Source organism: Delphinapterus leucas, chromosome 4 (genome assembly GCF_059928025.1).
Source record: "Delphinapterus leucas isolate spDelLeu-1000000601 "Yukka" chromosome 4, BTC_Dleu_Yukka2, whole genome shotgun sequence".
NCBI classification, from domain to species: Eukaryota; Metazoa; Chordata; class Mammalia; order Artiodactyla; family Monodontidae; genus Delphinapterus; species Delphinapterus leucas.
Genome location: NC_143132.1, coordinates 127,374,773 through 127,390,892, shown reverse-complemented (window position 1 = coordinate 127,390,892; position 16,120 = coordinate 127,374,773). Strand labels below are relative to the sequence as shown.

General features: G+C 40.3%; 1 protein-coding gene across 6 annotated transcripts in view; it reads right to left on the bottom strand.

The window, feature by feature from the left end:
• Positions 1-16,120, bottom strand: part of GK5 (glycerol kinase 5) — a 77,029-nt gene that overhangs the window by 11,779 nt on the left and 49,130 nt on the right. For 4 of the 6 annotated variants that reach the window (XR_016393128.1, XM_089911051.1, XM_089911053.1 and 1 more), the window contains one exon: positions 5,214-5,347. Coding sequence is in view for 5 of the 6 variants with exons in the window: in XM_089911051.1 (XP_089767177.1) it covers positions 5,214-5,347 (134 nt within the window). In the remaining variant the exon portion in view is untranslated. The remainder of the gene's footprint in view (positions 1-5,213; positions 5,348-16,120) is intronic. The other 2 variants (XM_089911052.1, XM_022582658.3) reach the window with 1 other exon arrangement.

Genomic DNA, 16,120 nt, shown 5'->3' with positions numbered 1-16,120 from the left:
AAGAGAAGCCCCCGCTCGCCACAACTAGAGAAAGCCCATGCGCAGCAACGAAGACCCAATGCAGCCATAAATAAATAAATAAATAAATAAATATTTATATTAAAAAAGAGAACATAGAGCTGTAGATTTAAAAGAAAAGGAAAGAAATGACCCTGCCTAACATCTGCATTTAAAAGGCATAATCTTGAGCTGGAATTATGTATTCATCAGATGAAGTTTGTATTCATCTTTGTGTAGCCAGAAATGCAAGACGATTCTGGGACACAAAGATGAAACACAAAGATCCCTGTCAGGCCTTGCCATCTCACAAGGAAACAGAAGAGTCCCAACACACCTACGCAAAGTCATGACAGAGGGACAGGCTAGTGCTGTCAGGAAATGATGGTCCCCAGAAGCTCCTTCTAGCTTCAGAGCTTGACATACCATCTTTACCTGGAAAACTTTCTACCACACCTCCTCCTAGTTAATCCTACTCCCCTTCCAAAGTTTGGCTCAGCTTCCTCTGGGAAAACTTCGAATCCCAGAAACTAGGTCAGGTTCCCCACTATCCATTTTTATGGAACCTTGTAACTTCCCATCATATCATGTGCCAGTTTATAATCACAGATATTTGTGTGATTGTTGAAACTCCATCTTCTGTGCTACACTGTTAGCATCACAGGCAGAAACTCATCTGATGTGCTCACGGTGTGTCTCCAGGGCCTAGCACTGCACCTAGCCCCACACAGGGGATCAATACGCATTTGTTGAATCCATGAACAAATAATACTTTTCCTAATGCCTTAAATGAAGAAATTCTATATTACATCTTATCTTTATCATAGCCATGATTTTCCTCCTTGTGATCTTATCTTCCAAATTTATTTTGAAAGAGAATTTTTCGAACTTATTAAAACATCTTTTGGTGATTCACTCAGTAAAAGCTAAGTTGTATAGTAAAGCTGGTCTATATACCAAGTGATATAATACTGTATGACAAAGATGGGTCAGACTCAGCCAGTTCAATTAGTCCCTAGTAGTATGTGATGGGTTTTTTGTGTTTTTTATGGCTGTGCCGCGTGCCTTGCAGGATCTCAGGTCCCGACCAGGGATGGAACCTGGGCCCCGGCAGTGAAAGAGCTGAGTCCTAACCATTGGTCGGCCAGGGAATTCCCTTGCTATGGTTTTTTTCTGCGTAAAAATGACTTCTTCCAATATACCACATAAAATCCTGGCCTGAAATCACTTTTGTACAAATAGCTATGAACATAATTTACCGTTAGTAATAGGCCAACTTGAGGGGTTATAAATTCCATAGAAACCTAAAAATTTCTTAATAGGTTACAATGTCCCTGCATTTGTTAGTCCAATTGAGTCTCTCTTTGGGATGATAAAGTAGGAAAAACACTGGCAAGGTACTTTTAAGGGCCTGGTCACACCTTGCCAGGGCAGACAGCCTCCAGCCACACCTCCAATCTATCACTGCCAGGCCCATCAAGTGAGCTTTCCAGAACAGCAGGACTCAGCAAAGTTGTGTGTGGCTCTCTAAGCAAAACCAGCAGACTCCTGCCCGGGCCACAGGTCCTTGTCCCCACTGGAACCTCAGCTTAATCCGCTGGGGACTTGCACAATGGTTAAGGCCACCATGCCTCTTGTCTTTGTCAACCTAGACCCTAAAAGTAAGTTCTTCTGGCTCCAGTTATGTATTCCTGTTGTCAGAGTATTTTATGCTCTCCCAGGAAACAGCAGAGTGGTTAAGAATCTGGACTCCGGAGTCCTAAAGCCATCTCTGTCACTCACTAGCTGTGTGACACTGCCCAAGTGATAGAACTGCTCCAAACCTCAGCTTCAGGATGGGATGTTAAGAGTATCTTCTACCTTGTTGAGTGACTGAGGATTAAATGAGACCGACGCGTGTAATGAATTTAGGACAGTGCCTGAGACATAGCGAGTATTCACAGGTTAGCTGCCACTATAATTTATATTTTAATTGTCATTTCTTACTCAAAGCCTTCCCACTATTACTTTCTTCATAACTCTTTTACTATGCCTTTTCAACTTTTCCTTCTGTTGTCAATAAACTCCTCTAACTCTTAACTCTGAGACGTGCCTTCCACTGATTTTGTGGTTGGTTGCTATAATGAGCCTGGCTCTGTGCTGGGCAAATGGCTTCAGCTGCAGCTATGGAGTGGAAGGTCCACAGGCTTCCATACACAAGGACCAGAAGGACTGTTCTAGCCTCCCATGACCACCGTCAGCCACCATGCATCTGCTGTCAGCAGACACGTCGCCTCCCCCGTGTTTGCTTAGGCCCGCATCAATATCGTGCTTTATATCCCTTTACCTTTGCATGGCTCAGATGTCCCAGTCACACACAGAACTGGGGGGGAATTACAGGGGGAGGGGTTCTCAGCAAACTGCTTGAATCCTTGTCTAAAGCAGCCATGTTTCATGCCCTCGTCCTACTGCTGCCACCACAACTGCAGGGGGAGAGCACAAGTCTGTCCAAGGCTTGAAAAGACAAGGTGGCCCAATCCGATTCCCTCCCCTGGAATCTGAAAGAAGAAGCGCTTCAGAGGGAACAGACGCGAAAAGGATGCGCAAGATGGAAAAAGGTTGTTGTGTTTATATCCAAACTGTGAAAAGGCAGAAAGTATAAGGAAAAGAATGACAGTTAAACAGAAGCTATGAGGAAGAAAGGGTACAGAGCAAAGCTGGTAAGGAGAAGGGAAAAGCAGAGCCACAGAGAGGCAGAAACCACAGAGAAGAACACTGAGAACTGCTACGTCAGTTGTCAACTCCTTTCCAATCCTGGTGCTCAGGAGTGTGTGAACAGCCAGCTCCTCTTGGGCGGGCAGGGGATGAGAGGGAGGTGCTCAAGCAAGCCTGTTCCTTGCAAACCCAAGAACCTTCACTGGAGCATGACTCCTCATCCGCTGAAGACTAGGACTTGGTTCACGGTCCTGCCATCCTACTGTGTATGGCCAACATCACAGTAACTTTAACATCAGGTAGATGGCCACTGATTCTTGCCTCCGATACCTGTGAGGGATGCTCTGCTCTAGCATGCCCCTCCCCAAACCTAGACAAAGCCACAATGGCTGCACCAATTGATGCCACTCTGTGTACAGCCCTATGCTCCAGCCCATTCCCTAAAGTGGCTGCCCCACAAGTTCCCCCTGTCCTCGAAGTTCCTCCAATGCCCCTTTCTCAGATGATACCCCTGAGGCTATTAGGAGCCTTCAATATCCTGCCCACCATTACTGGCAACTTTAACAATATTCTAAAATTAAAGGCAGTATCATAGATACTTGGCCCTTCCTTCCTTCCATTCTCCTAGCCCGCATTTTCTCTAGTTGTTGACGTTGGCAACTTACAGGTGATCTCCCCACTATTTTCTGAACACCTTAGTATCAACACACTATTGTTGTTTGAATTAACTTTTGGTTTCCAATTAAGAGTTTCATTTTACATCAGGAAATAATGAGCCTGCGGTCCTTCCCCACCCCACCCACTTCAACATACTGCCAGGTTGCAATCATGGCAGGACAGGGACATTTTGTTAGCAACATGAAATTAAAATCACATCTGTGATAGTGTTGTCTAATCTTTTGGACTTTAGCAATTCTTTGGTTTCTTTAATCACATAGTTTACATTATTTTTACAGGCATATGAACTGGTGGAGAAGTTAGAGTTGCCAAGACAGAGTCACAACTAGGTCCCCCAGCACATTTTTCAAAAAGGGAAGAATCCACAGTAACCTAATTAAACCCTCCCTTTGCTGATGACAACTATTCATCCAACCTTCCTCCTTAAACCTCAATCAGACAAATATTCTTCATTACCTGTCCTATCATGGATGCTATTTGGGTGCCTCACATCACTCTGAAGAGGATGCAATGCAACCTCTTTATGTAGTTAATACACTTTTAGTCCTTTGTGATAAAGTATATAGAAGGAAATTATTACAGATATTAAAATAATGCTCATTTAAAAATCTAGTTTGAAAATATGGTATTTTTAGGGATTTAAAACCATCCTGATCTAACTCCTTTCACCAGGTTCTACATTGTATTATCCAAACTTTTAAATTTTGGATTTTTTGTAACTGATTGCTTGAGTATAGACGGACTAGAAGAAAGGGAAATTTTTATTTTTTGAAAGAAAAAAATATTTAGAGGAGTATTAAAGGACTAATTATCCCCCAAAAAAGGAATTTTGTTTATAATAATATACTTGAAAACAGTTTGTAAAAGTCTTTGTAACACTCTGCTAAAATTAAAGGTAGTATCAACAGATCTTTCAATTAAATACAAAGTTAAATATTACAAAATCAAGTATTTTACTGAGTTCACTTTTTAGTTAGGCAAGGTAACCAACATCCCACATCATAACGGTTAACCAAAAGAAATTCTGATGTTTTTTTAAAATGTTAGGGACTTGCCTGGTGGCACAGTGGTTAAGAATCCGCCTGCCAATGCAGGGGACACGGGTTTGATCCCTGGTCTGGGAAGATCCCACATGCTGCAGAGCAACTAAGCCCGTGCGCCACAACTACTGAGCCCATGCGCCACAACTACTGAAGCCCGCACACCCTAGAGCCCACACACCACAACTACTGAGCCCATGTGCTGCAACTACTGAGCCTGCGTGCTGCAACTACTGAAGCCTGCGCGCCTAGAGCCCATGCTCCGCAACAAGAGAAGCCATGGCAATGTGAAGCCCATGCACCACAACAAAGCGTAGTCCCAGCTCGCTGCAACTAGAGAAAGCCTGCACGTAGCAACGAGGACCTGATGCAGCCAAAAAAAAAAGAAGAAAAAATTAATGAAACTTATAAACAACTGAAAAAAATAAGGTATAATATATACCTTAACATTATTTTTCTAATTCTCAATGGTACACCTTTTCTAACTAAAGAATGCTGATCTATTTTCCCCCACTGGTAAATGGCTATTTTTGGTCATGATAAAGTAACCATGGGTCTTATGTAAAAGTTCTATAATAAACCTGCCAACTTTTAGTTTTCACAGAGATGGAGTTCTGAGCAGAAGCCAGCAGAATTTGCCCTGCCCTCTCGTGGAATTCATGCTAGGTCAAAACACAACTTCTCAGCCCTAGAAAGTACCTTTCACTTCAGTTCTGTTCAGTGCCCACATTTTCAGATACATAATATTAGGTGTGAGTATGAAGAGGGAAATGTTTGTAATTGCCATTAACTTAAAAAAAATACCTGCAATCCACTAAAAGATGGAACAAAATAAACTCCTTCAGAATCTTCCAAACTTTTGGCCATTTTTTCAGTTTCAGCAGCATCTGTGAACAGATCTGCAAAAACAAAAACAAACAAACAACAACAACAAAACCCTAAAACAAAACGAAGGGTTTGGGGAGGGACAAACAGAATTATGTTATATGACTAGTATTCACCTGCATCAGCATTTATTACGAATATAATGTGAGAGGTCGCTCACTTAAAAGGGTCAACACAAAGGCAATCTGCCCTAGTGCTATCTGGGTTCTCCCACTGCAAAGGTTTATGGCCCATGGAAAGGACAAGGGAGACAGAAGACCCTCTTAGATGGGCTCTGGATGTAACAGGCCTTACTTTTTTCCTTTAAAGATAATTGGGCTGTTTAAGAATCAATTCTATGTATTTTTTGGCATTAAAAACTTTATTCTCCTAAAGATTACACCCATTCTAGTTTTCTGATGAAAAGATCATCTATCTGTAACAAACAAGAGAGTCAACTGAAAAACTATTCCATCTAAGGAGTTCAGTAAAGGGCCAGTAACACAGAGATACACTAAAAGTCAATTTTTATAAAACAAACAAAAAATCAAGATCTAATTTACTTAGTATACTTTTTTATTGAAGTATACATATAGGAAGATGCACAAATGCTAAATGTACAGCTGGATGAATTTTCACAGTGTGAATACACCCAGGAAACCAACACCTAGGTCAAGATGCCAACTTCTTTTGCTCAACATCATGTTTGTGAGATTCCTTTTGTTACAAGTAGTTGTACTTCATTCATTCTCATGCCTGTATAGTATTCCATTCTCACCATATACAGTTCATTCAATTATTCTACAGCTGATACGCATATGGGTAGTTTCCAGTTTGGGGCTAATATAAATAGGCCACTTTGAACACTCATGTACCTTCTTTTTGGTAAGCATATGTATATGTTTCTGTTTGTTATATACCAAGGGATGGAGTTGCTGGTCCTAGGATCTTCACATTTAGGACTAGCTTTAGCAGATACTGCTGAATCATTTTCCAAAGTGGTTTTGCCAATTTAAGGCTCTTGCCAGGCATGTGAGAGTTCCAGTTATCCCATATTCTTGTTAACAATTGATACTGTCTATGGTTTTCATTTTTACTGTTTGGTGGTATTGCACGATAGCTTGATTTTGTATTTCTCTGTTGACTAATGAAGTTGAAATCCTTTTCATTGGCCATTTGGATACACTTGTTTGTAATGTGACTCCTGAATAAGCATGTGAGACTGACAGCATAGATCAGATGCAAAAGATCAGGAATTGGTCATAATAAATATTGCTGGCCTTATACAGTAATACTTAAGTTGGTTTTATTTTCTTGTATGTTTTGTTATTCTTATAATGAAGAATTGATTAAAGACAAGACGTTTAAGGAACACCTATGATAAAACTATGGTTAATGAGGATCGCTCAATAATTATTACAAATTTTACTCAAAATGACAGTTATCAGATCCATAAGTTACATTCATTTGTTCAAAATGTCCAATAACACATCAAAATTGACAGCACTTCAAAAACTAATATATTAAGAAGAAAACACTGCTCTTAAAATCTATACTTTGAAGAAATCATGTCCAAATGTCTAAATTTTTCAACCAAGATGTGGAAAACATACTAGATGGCTGGTTTGAGGAAAGTTTTTGGTAACAGACAAAGAAACAGGGGGAAGAAAATCTAGTTTGTCCACATTCTTTACTGGTTGTTCTGTCCTTGCTTGAAGAATTTCTCTAAACAATCTTCTTCCTAAAATGCTCACCAATGAGCTGATTAATGGAAAGTCCTGTGGAGTAGGCAGACTTCACTCTGTCTCTCCCAGTGAATGCAACTAAGAATCCTGGATGCAATACACAGAAAAGCTATCTGAAGACTCAAAAGAATAAGCTAGCAGTCCAACCAAGGAACTCTGAGTACCACCAAACCAGCAGTGAGTTTCCTGTTTTTTATTTTCTCTGATATCTCCTGTCCTAGAATCAGGGACAGCCTGAAACCTGAAACTTGGGTCTGTACACCAGGTACAAATATGAAGAGCTTCTGAAGAAGCCCCTCTTTTTGGTCTGAGGAGTGAGAGTCAGGGGTCTCCACAGGACAGAGAGTGGGGAAATGATCCTGTTTTTTTTGTTTTTTGAATGTTTTTTCATTCTACCTGAATGAGAGAGAAAAAACATTGTATCTTCATGTTTTTGCAAAAACAAATAGGAAGGATAAACCAAAAACAAATGTAGTGATTATCTACAAGAGGTAGGAAGACAGGGTGAAGGGAGAGGAGAGGGAGTCAACTGCTCCTTCTTTTATGAATTTGACTTGGAAATCATGTTAAAATTCCACATTAAAAAAATGTTTTTAAAAAGGATGCAGAGGGAAAAAAACTAAAAATGAATGGTAACAGAAACAAATGAACCCAGTTCTTTTCAAATTAATAAACTCACCGAAGGGAGAAGAAAAAGAATTAATCCAGGTAATTTGAATAGCATGCTTGGACCATATACCCTTAATATAAAGAAAAAAAAACCTTTGAACATTGTTTGTTGGAGTGGTATGGGTCTAGTAACTCAAACTCTTTGGTGTATATTTTAAGATTGAGCAAATAAGTACATAATATTAATGTTGTTGGGAGCCAGGTTCTCGACGTGGTTTTTTCCACGTCGAGAAAAAACAAGTGGGAGACAAAAATATAGAACAGGGACCCTGCTCTCTCTCTCACACACACACACACACATTTCCAGCTCTGCTACAAAGGCATTCCAGTCATTGTTCTTATATGTTTTTTAATTTTTTTAAAATTTATCAAATTGTACATTTACTTATTGGCTGCACTGCATAGCTTGTGGGATCTTAGCTCCTCAACCAGGGACTGAACCCGAGCCCTCAGCAGTAAAAGTATGGAGTCCTAACCTCTGGACCACCAGGGAATTCCCCCAGTCATTGTTTTTATTTTTTTAATAAATGTATTTATTTATGTATTTATTTTTGGCTGCATTGGGTCTTCGTTGTTGGGTCTTAGTTGCTGAGCACGGGCTTTCTCTAGTTGCAGCAAGCGGGGGCTACTCTTCATTGCGGTGCACGGGCTTCTCATTGCAGTGGCTTCTCTTGTTGCAGAGTTTGGGCTCTAGGCGTGCGGGCTTCAGTAGTTGTGGCACGTGGGCTCAGTAGTTGTGGCTCGCAGGCTCTAGAGCGCAGGCTCAATAGTTGCGGCCCATGGGCTTAGTTGCTCCGCAGCATGTGGGATCTTCCCGGACCAGGGCTTAAACCCATGTCCTCTGCATCAGCAGGCAGATTCTCAACCACTGCACACCAGGGAAGTCCCTCATTGCTTTTAAATACCATTTCCCACTAAAAGGAGGCAGGGCTCATTGGAAAAGTGGCTAATTCCAGGGCAGGGATACAAAAAACACAAGATGAGCTTAAAACCACCTTGTGCCAGAAATTAAGGAAGTGCTCAAAAATAATACAGATAGACACTTCAAAGACATAGAAGCTAGACTGAGGAAGTTTTCACTGGCCAAATCTGGGGCTATTTGAGCATGAAAAAAAATAAACAAATAAGAACTGTAAAAATTATAACCTGCTGAATAAGATAAGAAACCATGAGTTTATACCAATAATAAATTAACAGAGGAGAAGGGAAAGCTCTTCCTTATATAACAGAATGCTAACTAATAAACAGAGGGAAAAATGGAGTTAGAAAGCACCATTTTGCAACTATCATAGTGAAGACTGATCCAGGTAGGAATCATCAATGAAAGCTAAATTTAGGGGATGGGGGAAGTTTGGTGAGAAAAGGGGTATCTAGCTAATCTCAAAGTATCTCACCACATATTATTTATTACAAAAAAATGGTAATTATACAATGGAGAAATCAGAAAATATCTTATGCACTTGAACAAAACTGACAGAACCAAAAGAGGAGTAAGAGGCACTTTGCATGTCCAGGTATGTATTCTGAGAAAGACACATTATCACTTATGTATAATTTCAGTCCAAACTATATAACCTGGATCTAGACATGAAACACCCAAATTGAGGGACATTCTATAAAATAACTGACTTATATTCTTCAAAAATGTCAATAGAAACAGAATAGTTGATGAAACTGTTCTAGATTAAAGGAAATTATACAATAAGCAATCCTGAACTGGACCCTGTATTGGAAAAAAATTGCCATGAAGGACAGGATTGGGACATCTGACAAAAGTATTGTACCCACCGTTAAATTTTCTGAAGTTAATAACCATACGTTAGCTATGTGAGAGAATATTCTTGTTCTTAGGAAATACATAGTGAAATACTACAGGAAAAGAAGTAAGATGCATGCAAGCTATTATCAAAGAGCTCAGAAAATTATATAGATATTTATCTATCTTATAGCATATTGGATGGATAGATGGATGGGTGGGTAATAGATAGATAGGTAAAGCAATTATGGCAAAATGTTGAAACATAGGGATAATCTGGGATAAAGGGTATACAAGAATTTTTGTACTATTTTTACAAGTTTGAAATTATTTCAAAACAAAAAGTTAAAACAGTTCTCATTTTCTCTTCTCTCTTTCTCCACCCCCCCACATATACGTATATAAACTCACTGAAACGTATATAGGGTAACTTAGATATGTTTAAAAGAGATTTAGTGTATCAATCTACCTTTTATGATTTGCATACTTTTACCATTTTTGGGTTGGAAATTTAAAATGCTTCTCTTTATTTGCATATTAATAAGCATTCATCACTTTCATCTAAGTACTAATTTTTACAGAATTATAGTCATTTTCTTTATTTTCTGGACACTATTAAATTGTGTTTCAAATGTTTTCCTTGGCCCTATGCTACTTAAGAAAAGACATTTCAAATTTCCATGTGGCTAAGTACCATTTAAATACTGTTTTTACTATTCATTTCTAACTGTATTACATAACAGGCTGAGATGTCCCACTCTTGTTTTTTTGTTTTTGTTTTTGCGGTACGCGGGCCTCTCACTGTTGTGGCCTATCCCGTTGCAGAGCACAGGCTCCGGACGCGCAGGCTCCGCGGCATGTAGGATCTTCCCGGACCGGGGCACGAACCCGTCTCCCCTGCATCGGCAGGCGGAATCTCAACCACTGCGCCTCCAGGGAAGCCCTGAGATGTTCCACTCTTGCTTGTCTAAGTACGGCACTGAGAAAAGGATTTGGTTCTGTGCGTGTGTGTGTGTGTGTGTGAGAAAAGGGATTTACACAGACTTGAAATAAAAACATAGATGAACAGGAAGAAGAATGAAGAACAGAAAAGATGTACACTCTGTTGTCTATTCTTGACCAGCAATTTGCCCCATAAATTACACATCACAGAATTAAAAGCATTTATTGGAAGGAAAAAAAAAATACCATTTTGAAACATTGGACAGGAACATTACTTTCTTTTGTAGAGCAAGCATGCACACACATAAAATCTTTAAGCCCAGCTTAATTAGGGGCTCTTTTTAGTGTTAAGATCACTTCAATCTCTTAAAAGGATATTCAAAACTATGTTCTTAATGTATGGAAATAAAGTGTTTACATTACAGTAAGAAAACTTAAATCAGTTTGGTATAAGAGCAGCTCAAATAAAATAGAACAGAGAAGTCTGGCCTACTACCAGGAAAAAAATATATTTTTATTTGGAAAACACTTTATTTGTATCCTTTGCTTTCTCCATATTGAGATCTTTGTTCTAGCTCATTTTGGGTAATTTCTTCAGAAAGTATATACTGCATGGCCAAGAAATGTGCCTTTTGCACTTAATCTGAATGACGTCTTAGCCGGACCCTGGAATATTGGCTCCCTGTTCTTTTTTCTCTGTAATGGGTAGATGTTGTTCCACTTTCAAAATTTTACAACTAACTTCCAGGCCGGTCTGATTCCCTTCTCTTTATAAATCAACTATTCTTCCTGTCTCAACTCTTTTCTTTATTCTTGGGATTCAGACAATTCATCTACATATGACTGTCTTAGTGTGTGACTTTTTTAAACTTGGTAAAGCCATTTCACTCTGAAAACTTAGGTCTTTCTTCAGTTCAGGGACATTTATTTTCAATTCTCTCTTCAATTTTTACATTTTCATAATTCCATTTTCATATTCTAGAAAAGAGACAATTAGTCACATATTTCTTTCCTCTGATCTTTCCTCTATATATCTTACCTTTCAGCTTTATTTTCTATTTTTTCCCTTTTTGTTGTTAAATTCTTCCTGATCCCTACTTGGGTTTTCAGTACTGTCCACTTTACATTTTATTAATTTCTTTACATATTATATATCACGGTTTTTGCCCTTTGAAATTCTTTATTTGTTCCCAACATTTTTTCGCAATATTTTCTTTTATCCATTTACTGTTTTATTTTTGTTGTTGTTTTATATATATATATATATATATATATATTTTTTTTTTTTTTTGCAGTACGCAGGCCTCTCACTGTTGTGGCCTCTCCTATTGCGGAGCACAGGCTCTGGACGCGCAGGCTCAGTGGCCATGGCTCATGGTCCTAGACACTCCGCAGCATGTGGGATCTTCCCGGACCGGAGCACAAACCCGTGTCCCCTGCATCAGCAGGCGGACTCTCAACCACTGCGCCACCAGGGAAGCCCTGTTGTTATATATTTTTAATAAGTTTATGTATTTATTTATTTTTGGCTGCGTTGGGTCTTCGTTGCTGTGCCCGGGCTTTCTCTAGTTGCGGCGAGCGGGGGCTACTCTTCATTGCAGTGCGTGGGCTTCTCATTGCAGTGGCTTCTCTTGTTGTGGAACGCAGCCTCAGTAGTTGTGACGCACGGGCTTAGCTGCTCAGTGGCATGTGGGATCTTCCTGGACCAGGGATCGAACCCGTGTCCCCTGCATTGGCAGGCGGATTTTGAACCACTGCGCCACCAGGGAAGCCCACTGTTGTTGTTATTTTAATCTTCTGTTTCCTCCATGACATCGGCCTCTGTGGGAGCCACCTGTTGTGCTTTATCGAATTTGGTCACCCTCCTTCAAGGTACTGGATGTTCTTGAATGCTTTGTGCTCTCCTTCAGGTCAGGCTTATGGGGTTGGCAGGCAGTGAGAGGTAAGGGAATGAATACCCTTGGCTCTCGGGTTTCTCAGAGTTTGAGAAAGATTGGGCCTCTCCACTTATCCTGGAAGAGGAGCAATTCAGACCAATCAGTACTGACGTCCACTGTTATTAGGTTCTCCCAGGAGTGGGGAGGCCCAGCTTTTTCTTCTCCACATCTGAGGGGATTTTCTCTTGGCTCAGCAGGCTCGATCCATAGAGAACATCTACAGGGTCCTCACCAGCCTCTGGTATTTTCACCAATAACACTCAGTTGGTGCCCTCTACAGACCCTGGGTCTGCACAGTCTCCTTGACAACTCAAGGTTTCATTCATGACTGGGTTCCACTCCAGCTGCAGCCATATTTATCTTACTGTGTGTCATCCCAGCAGGAAGCAAGAGGGATGCAAGACCATGAACAAAAACCCTACTCACTAGCAATAGCATGTAACCATTCACCACCACCTAATTAGTTCCTAGATGAGAGAATGTTTATCTCCTCTCCTCTAATGAGAGAGGCTGTTATCTCTCTTCAGAAGAGGCCCAGAGAGAAGAAATCAGTTTCCTTTATTTCTAGTAAACAAGAGTCCTGGGTAATTTACAATGTATACTGGGAGTCTGATGGGGCTTGCCTGGAGCAGGCAGATGTGACATGTAGCAATTAAAAGTGGAATTGCTAGGGAAAAGATGTCCCCTGACCCGAGTTACTGGAGGACAACAGAGATGGGAACTGTCTCAGTTGTAGAAAAGAAATAGGGCGTTCTTTCAGTTCCTTAAATAGGCCATGCTTCTCCCTGCTCAGGGCCTTCTTCACTGGTCCTCTCTGCTTGGGCTGCTCCTTGACCAAGTGCTTTTCCCATCTGTCCAACCACTCTTGTTCTTCCTTCAGTCCTAGCTGAAACACGACTTCTTTTTCTATTTTTTTTTTTTTTAGTTGCAGATGACTTTTTAAAAATAAATTATTTATTTATTTAATTTATTTATTGTTTTTGGCTGCATTGGGTCTTTGTTGCTGTGCACGGGCTTTCTCTGGTTGCGGCGAGCGGGGGCTACTCTTCGTTGCCGTGCGCGGGCTTCTCATTGCAGGGGCTTCTCTTGTTACGGAGCACGGGCTCTAGGCACGCGGGCTTCAGTAGCTGTGGCACGTGGGCTCAGTAGTTGTGGCACACGAGCTCTAGAGTGCAGGCTCAGTAGTTGTGGAGCATGGGCTTAGTTGCTCCGCGGCATGTGGGATCTTCCCGGGCCAGGGCTCGAACCCGTGTCCCCTGCATTGGCAGGCGGATTCTTAACCACTGCACCACCAGGGAAGCCTGAAGCATGACTTCTTTAAAGAAGCTCTCTGATTCCCCAGACCAAACAAAGCACTCCCTTTAGAAAGAGATCACTGATTCTACCTCTATTTCTCTTTCCTGGTACTTAACACTAATTTCTTTTGTTTTTTTCCATTATTCATTTAATATACATCTTTCCTGCTAGACTATAACCTCTGTGAGGGCAGGGAGTGACTGTCTTATCCACTGGTGTCTCCTAGCATGTACAGGTCCAGGTTCGTACTTAGCACTTAATTACTTGTTAACTGAATAAAAGCTGGAAGACATAGAAATATTTCTAAGATTGAGATAGCAAAATAGGGAACAAAGAGTGAAGGGGAGCCGAGATGGACCAGATGAAAAGGAAAAAGAGATGATCCCATAGGAACTCAAGGGGGAAAAAAGTGAGAGAATTGGCCTGTGTGAAAAAGATTAAAAAAATAAATCTGAAAGTCAAGATGAAAGTGGTTTAAAAGAGCTTTCGTGCCTGAGCTCGACTGAGGCATTCAACCCAGCAAAGGGGTAGGAGGAAGCCACCATTCAGAGTGGAACAAACGCAGCATGTCACACAGACATAAATGCTCAGAATACACATCTTCAAGGAAATGACAGGGTCACTCAGGCTCTTATGCACTGTGTTTCTCCTGAACATAATTCAGTTATTTTCTCGATATACTCATTAAAGTGAATTCTCAGAACAGAAAGAGATATATTCAAATAAAGGTCAACTTTTTTTTACATTTCAGACAGATGTATACCAATAATGTTTAGCTCTGCCAATGATTGAATTTTGGGGCTCTCACGCTGTGGCCTCTCCCATTGCGGAGCACAGGCTCCAGACGCGCAGGCTTAGTGGCCATGGCTCACGGGTCTAGCCGCTCCGCGGCATGTGGGATCTTCCCGGACTGGGGCACGAACCAGCGTCCCCTGCATCGGCAGGCGGACTCTCAACCACTGCGCCAACAGGGAAGTCCAATGATTGAAATTTTTAAGTAAATAATTCAACTCTGAATTCTCTCTCTCTCTCTCCAGTCAGACAAATGGTCCTGCTTCCTGCCAGAGATGGGACTGGTCTTTAGGAGGGGCTTATGTGTCCACTGGAAATCACACCGCTTTTCTAGGTCAGGGCCATTTAGCTCCATCCCCCAGAAAAGAGTTTTCATCATTTGAGAATCACAGTGAATGAGCCCCAATCCAGCAAAGCAGTGGAAATGATTCCCCCTGATAATGTGTACATGATGTCAAAGGAACTTGGGAGAGATTTTTTTTTAATGAGGAATGTGAAATTATTCTGCTTTTTCTTTGCACTTTTTTTTTGGCAGGGGGAAAGAGTAAAATTAATAAAAGGTATAACTAAAAGAGAAGAAATAGGTAACCTATATTTTCTATTTCTGATAATTCTGAGTTGACTAAAGATACATGTCCAAAAAATTAAAAGAAGTACATTTAAGGAAGAAGAGACTTTTAAGTGATAAAAATCTTCCAAACAAACAATTTGTTGTTGTTGTTAATAAGTAATCTTATGATGACAATGCAGGTGCAGGCTTATAGAGAAAGAGAGAGAAAGGAAGAAATGGATTGGCATTTTCCTCCTGAAGTGTATGTTTTCTGCCAACAGAATTATCTTTGTCTTTAAACAAATCAGTTTAGTTCAAATCAGCAAAGTAGATAGCAGAGCCCCTCATAATTTAATCATCAGACATAACTATTGTTAATACTTTGGTATATAACACTACATACTGTATGCATTAAATATGGTTATATAATATATAGGCTCTTCATTATTCACAACAGTCAAAAAGTGGAAACAACCCAGATGGCCATCAACTGTTGAATGGATAAATGCTGGTTCATCCATATGGTGGAAAATTATTCAGCAATGAAAAGAAATGAAGTAATGATACATGCTACAACATGGGTGAACCTTGAAAACATTACATGCTGAGTGAAAGAAGCCAGTCACAAAAGACCACATATTGTTTGATTCCATCCATATGAAATGTCCAGAATAGGCAAATCCATAGAGACAGAAAGTCGATTAATGGTAGCTTAGGGCTGGGGGGTAGAACAGGGAGTCACCGCCAATGGGTAGGGGGGTTTCTTTTATGGAGAACAAAAATATTCTAAAATTAGATTGTGGTGATGGCTACACAACCCTGTGAAAATACTAAAAAATACTGAATTGTACACCGTAAGTAAGTGAATTATTTGGCATGTGAATTATATCTCAAAAAGCTGTTTTTAAAAAAAAGCAAAAAATATTCATACAGGCTGTTCTGCGACTGCTTCATCCCTTCCTTAATGTATCACAGACAATGTTGCATGTCAATAAGATGTGCAACTACACGGTTATTTGTGACTACAGTATTTGTGTTATTTGTACAGCGTTCTACTATATGGATGTACTGACATTTACTTACTTAACGCTTTATTATTAGACGGGAACTTATTTCCAATTGCCGTGTTAAACACCCATGTATGTACACATGTCTTTGCA